This window comes from Pterocles gutturalis, unplaced genomic scaffold, assembly GCF_000699245.1.
Source record: "Pterocles gutturalis isolate BGI_N339 unplaced genomic scaffold, ASM69924v1 scaffold16542, whole genome shotgun sequence".
Classification (NCBI taxonomy): Eukaryota; Metazoa; Chordata; class Aves; order Pterocliformes; family Pteroclidae; genus Pterocles; species Pterocles gutturalis.
This window is the reverse complement of record NW_010108232.1, coordinates 36380-45590: the sequence shown is the minus strand read 5'-3', so window position 1 is coordinate 45590 and position 9211 is coordinate 36380. Positions and strand designations below refer to the sequence as shown.

The following is a 9211-nucleotide window of genomic DNA, read 5'->3' as shown; positions in this document are numbered from 1 at the left end:
TTCCCTAGCCTCCAAATAACCAGAACATTACCGTTTTCTGTAAAATGAGGTAGGAGAGACAACGAATGTCAATCAGAAGACAAAAACTAATGCTCTAGGTCAGCATAAGATGGAGTAAACTGCTGCAGAAAGTTGGTTTGGTGGTGTGACCACTGGTAGAGAGCCAAGCTCCTCATCTTATGCTCTTGGAATACGTGCCTTTCCTGGCAGCAAGGCAGCAGGTAAGGAACCCATGCAAGGCAAGAGCAGACCAAGCCAGGCTGCACCTCATTTCAGTCAAAAATGTGCAGCCTCATTGCAACAGGAGAGAATGCTTCTAACCAAGGTAAATGAGGAAGAGTTCACTAACGAGAAGAATCCAGCAAGTCAGCTGGCAATTCATAGGCCAGTGGAGGTAAGCGATAGAAACTCGTGGATTAATTACATCAGTATTACCAGTGGATTTTAGCCAGGCTTTATTGGATGGAAATGATTTAGGTATGAATTAACAATGCAAATCTCTCTGGAAACATAGGTGCAGAATTGAAAATATGAGTATGGCAGAAAATGTATGACAGTAAAAGAAAAGAGGTAGAAAAAGGTAAGATATGTGATTGGGTGATGGCCAAAGTAGAGTGCTCTGAATAAACACAGAGACAACCTATGCTGCAAGATTGTTTAGCATCTATAGGTACTACCCATCTCCTAACTGGGCAAGGAAAAAAATAATTAAAAAAATATAAATCAACCTTTTCCCAGTAGGCGCTCATATTACCTGTCAGGGTGTCAAATAATAATCAGTTTGAGTATGAAAAAAGGGTTTCATTCCCATTTGTCATGTTGCAATCGAGTGCATTTGATTCAATAGAAACACTGTCTCTTTCTCATCTATGTTAATAATCCAGATCCCTTGCCAGACTAAATATCTTCCAGCAGAAGAGAGAGATGGGCAGACCTGAGACTTGCTCATCTTACCTGTAACACTTTGCCCTGGGGGCTCTCAGGAAACAGTAACACCTGATTGTACAAAGGGTCTAATGATTTGCGAGCCACTTTTGTCTTCTTTTTCGCAATGCACACGCCATTCTCTAGCAGGTAAGCTTTGATGTAAGCAGCTGTAAAAAATAAATAGGGTCAAATATGAAAAAAATCTTCATGCTCACTTTAGAAAAGACACGAGTGCCATGTCTCAGGTATTTCTAAAGAAAGCATTTACAGCAGTGAAAAGATTTGCTCAACCAGCCTTATTTTCAATACCACATACAGGCTGCTTATTCCTGCAGAAGCCAAGCGGAATTAATTTTTTTCCTACTTGCAAGCATGGCAGGAGGCTGGGGCTCAGTGAATTACTTTAGGGGGTCAAAGCATACTACCTGGCAGTGTTTTGGAGCCGGGTTTTGGTGTCAGTCCTCGAGCCTGAATGATATCCACTTCTAGCTGCCCATTTCGCTCCTGCAAGCCAATTTCCACATCACCTAAACCAAAATGTCAACATAGACAGAAAACTTTCAAAACAACACATCTGTGGGCTACTAAAATGTTAAAAAAAAAGAAACAATCCACATGTCATGCTTGCTACGGGCTGTAACAAACTGCAGGCCCTGAGAGCTGGATCTCCTGCGTTACTCTGGAGCAGCTCTGAGTGACTCAAGCCCACATTTTCCAAAGCAATCTCTCATGTCAGCCCTCTAACACAGCTTTGGTGACTCAGTCTCACGCTCTTCAGTGGCAGGTACCCTCTCATCTCTCCCACACTGAAGCACCTAGAATTGCAGGCTGCTTTGGAAAATGCAATTACAGTGGACCACAAGAAAATCTTTAGAGAGGCCAGCGGGCCTTGGAGGGCAAGAAAAACATGAAGATGCACAGGATGCATTCTCAGGATTTTAGCTGGGTTTTACTTGGTCTTTGTCTTTCACATCCGACGGAGGAAAGCACAAAGCTGGTGTTCCCCTATAAACACCGCGTTTGCAGCAATCAGCAAAACCTTTCATCCAAGCTTACTTGATTTAACAGAGAAACTGAGCCAGGGAGTGGTAGAGCAGCAGATGCTGGACACGTTATTAGGTGGCTTGTAGGAGTGGTCTGTTCAAGATTAAATTAAAGCCATCTAACATCTCTGTGTTCCTTACCCATCGAGGTGGTGGCCAAGGTCTGACGCCCAACAAACTGCGCAGGGCCCATGCTCCCCAGGAAGTCGCTAAACTGCCCAGCAGATGCCAGATGGACTCCGCTGAAATTCAAGCTGCAAAAGAAATTCATTTTTTGCAAGTCATTAATTTGCATTTTAAAGCAACCCAGTAACTAAAGAACCAGATTTAATATATCTTTGAAATTAATTACATCTACAGAAGCCTTTTCCCCTTGCAAAACTCACAGATTTGCAGGCAGTTTAGTTACATGGAATCTATTTAAAAATCACTTTACTTGTCTATAAAAAAAAAACAAAACAGTAACGTTTGCAGTCAGCAGTTGGCTAATACTTGTTTAACTATAACTAATTGTAAAGAAAATCTCTGCCATCCAGGCTCATATGCAGCCTGTCACCTCTTCCAGGTAGCATCACAATCTAAGCAGCTTCCTAGCATAGCTGATAGGATCTCTCTTGGTAGCTGTCTCTTCCCAATCCTCATTTCTGGAGAGAAAATAACGCATCTAGAGCAGCTGTTAAAAGTGAGATGAGGAGCGCTGGCATCAGTCCCCGTGGGACTCAGTTCCCTATGCACAGAGCAATGCATCTCTCTCGTGACCAGAGGGCCCCATTTCCTACTGCTCGACACCAGAAGCATCCATCACATCCCCGACGTGGTTTTCACACCTGCTTCCACGACCGGGCCTGAAGTGATCACGAAGAGGACCTGCACATGGGTGCAAGGCTAAAGGGACAACACCCTCAAACGCTGGCCACAGCCACCGCAGCAAAACAAAAGCCGTCAGGGGGACACAGCCCCCAGATCTATTCACCAGGCACCCGAGGCTGGCCTATGGCATGGCTACAGGTGCCGGTCACTTGCACGTGGGTGCAGCAATGCAAAAGGGTCAAACCCTCCAGTACACTGACACAAACCCTCAGCTGTACCCTGACTTGTACCTTGATGAGGAAGAGGCTCGAGGCCACCATTTGACACCTACACTTGTCTCACAGGTACCTGCCAAACCACGACACAGCTGCTGAAACCCACGCCAGGAGCTCTGTGCTGGGGTACCCGTGCCCCCACCCCAGGCTTGGCACTGCCTCTGGGGAAGCTGCTGCACGCCGGAGCCAGGCACAGTTACACACCCCCTGCGCTCTTCCAAATGTCCTTGGTTGGGACAATCACCCCTGTAATGACACAGCTCCCCGCTTCCCCAAACTGGTTTCTCAGAAGGGATGCTGTGAGGAGGCTGCAGGTTTGGTACAAGCGGAGCTGGAGAGGAACCCTGCCTGGGGGTGGGCTGGCAACCGCGGCTCTCACGCAGCCCGAGTCAGCCACAGATTCACTGATTCCCCCCTGCAAGCCACTTTCATTTAAAAGGCATTTTAAAAAAGAATGGCCATTCAGCCAGAAGAGTGTTAATTTCAGGTTGGGATTTCAGCTCTCACTAGCTGTTTGCAGACCTGGTCTCAGCCCCACGGGAATATTCATTCATTCAGAGGAGGAATGAGGAAGCCAGCACACACCCCCCAGCATCTCGCCACGCACAGGACTGAAAGGGGACATGTCACTAACACGTGTCCTCATGACAGGTTCACAGGGTGGCTCAGCTCACTGTGACAGGGGCACAGAATTAAATGGACAGATTTTCCACGGAGAACCACAGCTTCCCTCTGCGCTGACCCTGCTCCTTGAGAACCCTGGTTATCGCTGCTACACAGAGCTGCTGAGCCATCTGCATGGGAACACCTGCCCTTGAGCTCCTTACAAATGTCATCTCTGTGAAAAGGGACGAGGGAAGACAGTGTCTTGGCACCCCAGAAGACAGGCTTGAGAGGGCTCTACACAGGCTGAATTTTCCCCAGTTTGGTGTTTTTTTCACCTTGCATCCACTGTTTGCACAAATACTCTGGGTGATATTTTGAGATACAACAGAAACAGCGGGATTTACAGTTGGCATTCATTATGGAAAAGGCTTCAGCCTTTCCCCAGTTTTCAGTGCCACTGTTTCCTCGGAGGCACAAGGCGCATCCCCAGTGCCACCATCCATCCCGGGGCAGAGGCAGCACGGGGCCATGGCAGCACCAGCGAGACTCCTCAAGCCTGCTGCTCAGGGGTTTTGAGCTGCCCGTAGAGAGTCAAAAAAGGATGAAACTAATGCTTAGAGAACCCAAAATAGTTCAAGAAACAGGAGATCTGACAGCGAAAGACATGAGATTCAGCTGGAGATAAATGGACTCTATCAGCCAGAAGGTAGATGTCTTCTTTACTCTCCTCAGCTCACGGGAGATACAAGGGCTGAGCTGGGGTCTCACTGCTACCCCGGGGAGTACGTGACCTGAACGAGCACGTAAATAACATGCTGGCATCACAACTCACAGCCATTCAGGGAAATGTTCACTGCTATGCTCAGAAAAGATGCTTGGGCTCATTAACAAGATGCCTGGGACTGGGACAGCGGAGGGGAAGCCCAGCACTGGGCAAAGCCGAGCACCGCGAGAGCCCACAGTGCACCCAGGACCCCATCTTGGAGAGATCGCTCTCCAGGGTGAAGTCCCGCCACAGTACTGCAATGGGGACACAAAGCTGGGAGAAGACCACCCACAGAAACTCCACTTGCTCCAGGACAGCAAAGAAGAGACCCTTCTGGCCCCTGAATTCTCAAAACAATCCACAAAACCTGCCACCAGACCATTTCCCCTTACCTGCTGGGGAGAGAATCATGTCGAAGGCTGATGCCAAATATCTGCCTGCACTTGATGCATACATGGAGAGAAACCAGCCATGCTCTTGCACACCAGCCCACCTCTCCTTTGCCTGCTTCCAAAGGCTCTGCCCAGCAGCTGGGGCAGCTCAGGAGAAAATAAGAGCACCTGCTAATGGAGCAGCCGATGCTGCAGCCTGCATCAATGATATGGAGAAAAATAGCAGGAGGGCATGAAGAACAGCATTAAACAGCACACGAACAAGAGCTGTTGGGCTAACGGTGAACCAATGGCAACTGGAAGTGTTCACAGCAAAGCAAACATTGCTGTTATCTCCACACAGACAAGTCAGAGGGCTCAGGACAACCTCGAAACAATGAGTGCTCCCCAGTGCAAATTACAGTGACAGGGCAGGATGCTGCTGCAGGGACAGCAGGGCTGTGACACCAGCACGGACCCTCCCGAGGAGAGCAGTCACGCTGCTGCTCGAATAAAGCTGCTGCTGCTTTATAGCACCAAGGCTGATCTCAAGAGGAACAGCAAAAACCCACTTAAAAACACAGACCAAGGTCAAGACTCCATTGGTCTGGATAACAGCCTCGGTTAATGGGTTTACTAGCACTGTATGAAACTCAGTTAATATTCCCCATTGTTGTTAATGGGACCAGGAAGGGAAGATGTAAGGAATTAATTCTTTAATAGATTATGCCATTAGCAGCCAGTCCCAACAGCTATGTTGCACAAACGCTGACCTTTTGCAATGCTGCTTTATTGGATGTTAGAAGCAGCAGCTCTAAATCAGGCTCCTCGGCTCTGACCGATTCCTGGACATGTATTTGGGTATTGCCGATAACCCTGGAATGGAAACAATTTCTGTCTGAAAAAATCATAAGCCACCTCCAAGAAAGCTACTGCTTCTCCCAGGAGAGGAGAGGGAAGGGGAAAATAAAACTGCAGAAATTTAGTATGCATGTGAATTAAAACCAGCAGGAACCATTTAGCTGCATCAGCTAAATTTAGGATGCTCAAATCCAGCTCAGTGAGCTGTCTAGTGCTCAGAGAGAAGCTGGGATGCCGAGGTGAGGGGGCTGCGTACAGTGTGGTTCTGATATCAGTGGGACAGAGGTTCCCCATTCACTCACTTGCTTTTCCTGCAGCTGAAGCAGGAAAGAAAAGAGCTCCACGGACCACTGTGACTTCTCTGAGGTCTTCAAACACAGCCCTGGTACTCCCAAGAGCCCCCTCTGCCACTCCAACGTGTGCTGCACGCTCAGCACTTTTCCTGCCCGACCTCTGAAGAAACCGAGCTGCTTCTCACCTGCCCTTGATTCAGCAGCCAGCTCTCCAGCTGAACCACTATGTGCTGGGTGTGCTCCCAAAGGAATCCGCTGCAGGCGACAGTGGTGGCTCCACCTTGGGTGACAGCCAGCAGAGGGGTCTTGCATGCACTAGAGAAACCCTGGAAAGCCCTTCCTCTGTCATTGCCAAACGTCTTCTCCCTTGAGGGGAGAAATCGCTACAACCTGTTTATCGCAAATACAAGATGTCTTTTTTTTATTGCAATCTAAAAAGAAGTGCTAAAATTAGATGGAGGAATAAAGAGGGAGCGTTTGCATCTGACTTGCAAATAGCAACTGTCATAACCAGCAGTGCCCTGGGGACAGGGGCTGGGGCAGGACCATCTCGTGATGACAAACAGCCGCGCACAGAGAAGATTAACAGGTGACACTTGTCAGCCTTTTGTCTAAAGGGCACATATCCTCCACTGAGCAAGGGCAGCGCAGCCTTTTGAACACAAAAAAGAAATTAATTACCTCTTCTCTGGCCCTCTGCTTTCATTAATCATGATTCATGGGCTCTGCTTTGCCACAGCTGAATGACAATGATTTTAATGAAGTTAAAGATTATGGGGTTTGCTGTGGAATTGGTTTTAAGTTGAATCTGACTCTGCTATTGACCTGAAGGCACAGGGAGGTCAGTGCCACCTCTGGGGTGTCAAGGACAAACAAAGGACATTTTGCTGAAGGACTTGCAGAACGTGGTCCTCGGCTGCAGGTAAGGAAGCAGAGCAGGGACAGCAGCGTGATGACACTGTGGAGGCTACTAAACCTGGGGTCTTGGAGCCCACCCAAGCAGGGCAGCATCAGCGGGAACCCCCAGGAACACTAACTTCGTCTGCACGGGTACCAGCTCCACCCCAAGGCTCAGCTCAGGGTGCAAAACCCGCTTCAGACACCCAGAGAAAACAGCCCTTTCTAAGCCCAAGCTGCCCCGGCATCGCAGCGTGGACGCGCGTTGGGGCAGCAGGGGACAACTGCTCTTGTTGCAGTCGTTTGGACACCCACGAGAGGGAGACAAGACCCCGCAGACACTGGCCTGCGAGGCTACAGCGGGCAGGGAGAGCCCTGAGCCCAGCCCGCAGCAATGCCTGTGTGCAATCCCCAATTACCATTCCTGACTTTATGAAAAAGGTGACCGCATAAACAATTTATTTCTTTTGTGACACGTTTATATGCAGAATAAAACTGTGTGTTCACTCAGTCTCAGGAACTGTGCACTCAAACTGAGGCTGAGAGTGCCTAGATGTTCTTCTTTTTAAACACAACATTCATAATCCTGATTATTTAGGAAATCTATGCAGCAGTCTCTGAAGACTGTGCTCTTGTGTTGCACGCTGTAGGTCAGGGTGTGTGAAGTCTGTCCTCTGTAGTGTAATTTAAGAGCGGCTTAAAGGCTCTTTGCCAGCTGCCGCCTTCTCTGCTCTTTCAAGGAGCATTTCCTGACCTACCCACTGCGAAGAACTGTGCCCTTCCCCTCCACATCCAAAGCATCACACAGCTGGTTCCTCCACGGCAAGGCTGCTGCTCTTCATCTAGATTCGTATGGAGAACCAGCTTTTCAAATTTTGCTTGTAAACTGATCAGGATTTGAACCCCTAGATGGACAATGCTGATTTCAATATGAAATGGTATAAAGAAAATTCAGAGCACCTGCGCTGATCCCTCTCATACCGCATCCGTGGCTCTGCTCAGCCTCTTCTGCACCTCCACCCAGCACTCGCTGCTCATTAGCATGCAGAGCATGGAACGGCACAGACACATTTAGGGAAAATGTATCATTAATTTCTTTTCCTGTCCATACAGAGTTTGTCTGACCTCTTTTCTAGATCTATTTTTAAATTGCTTCTGGGACTCTGTATGCCAGGTATACCACTATGCTGCTGCAAGCGTCTGCAGAATCAGCTTGTCAAAACCTTGCAAAACTCACAGAAATATGGTAAGAAGGCATCTCCACAGGTCACTGCATCCACACCCAGGTCCCAAGGCCAGAGCAGCTTTATTTACATCATTCTTGACAGCTGCTTGTCTAATCTGTTCTTAAAACCCCTCCCTAGAGAATTTAGTCCTGTGCTTTGCTTTACTTTTTCCTTCCAAATCTTTTTCCAGTCCTTCCTCTTTGCACATCAGTCCTCAACACCATTCGTGAGTTACTAGTTCGAAGCACAGACCAGCGGATTTCCATTATTTTGCCCTCAATACAGTACTTTTTAATTCTATCTTACAAGACTTTGGGACTGGTCATGATTGCACCACCTTGTAACGGCCACGCACTGGCTGCTATGTCTACGCAGAAGAAATGCAGAGCGAGATATTAGTCTCCTGCTCCCTTCACAGGCGGGATGTAACACCCTTTTGTCGAGGAGCTCTATCAAGAAGAGGGATATTCTGAGAAGACGTTGTGTCCTCCCCTTGGACCAAATCCCCATTATTGACTCCCTGTGACACTTGGGCATCTCGATGTCTGCAGAGCTGCAGACTGCAGTGGGTTCAGCCAGGTTGGGTAGTAGAGAAGCCAGACAGCTTCAATGCAGCCACCTCCTGGCACACCCAGAGAACAGCTATTTTCAGAAGGTAACCTTTGTCTTCTGCTTTTCATGGATTTATTCACACTATTCACACAACTGCCTATCTGCCATCAACCCAAGCCTTTAGAGGCAATACTCTTAAAGAGGTGCTCCACTGTGACTAGTATGTACATGGCATGTGTTTGGGCACAGAGTTCAGGAATTATTGTTCTCATAACTATTTTCTAGAAGACTTTTTTTTTTGTCCTCTTACCGCACAAGGTTGCAATTAATAAGCAAGTTGCCTAAACACAGCCACACAACTGAGCGATTTGACTTGCACGGCTGAACTAACAAATTTGCTATCCGGCCCCATCGAATGGATAGCTGAACTCTCCGGCTCTGTGTTCAAAAACCAGGGACAGCAACACATACTTCCTTCATCCAGAAGAAAGGGGCGGGGTGTTGGAAGTCTCCTGTAAGACTGATATTTGACAGTTATTTTATCTGAGCATAAAAAAAACCCATTAGAACTCCAATTTCAGGGA

General features: G+C 48.0%; 1 protein-coding gene across 1 annotated transcript in view; it reads right to left on the bottom strand.

Moving 5' to 3' along the window:
- RIMS4 (regulating synaptic membrane exocytosis 4) overlaps positions 1–9211 on the bottom strand; it is a 15839-nt gene that overhangs the window by 1212 nt on the left and 5416 nt on the right. Inside the window, exons 2-4 of the mRNA XM_010072561.1 lie at positions 2112–2224; positions 1353–1454; positions 955–1094 (exon numbers count right to left, since the gene is read on the bottom strand). Coding sequence (XP_010070863.1) covers positions 955–1094; positions 1353–1454; positions 2112–2224 — 355 coding nt within the window. The remainder of the gene's footprint in view (positions 1–954; positions 1095–1352; positions 1455–2111; positions 2225–9211) is intronic.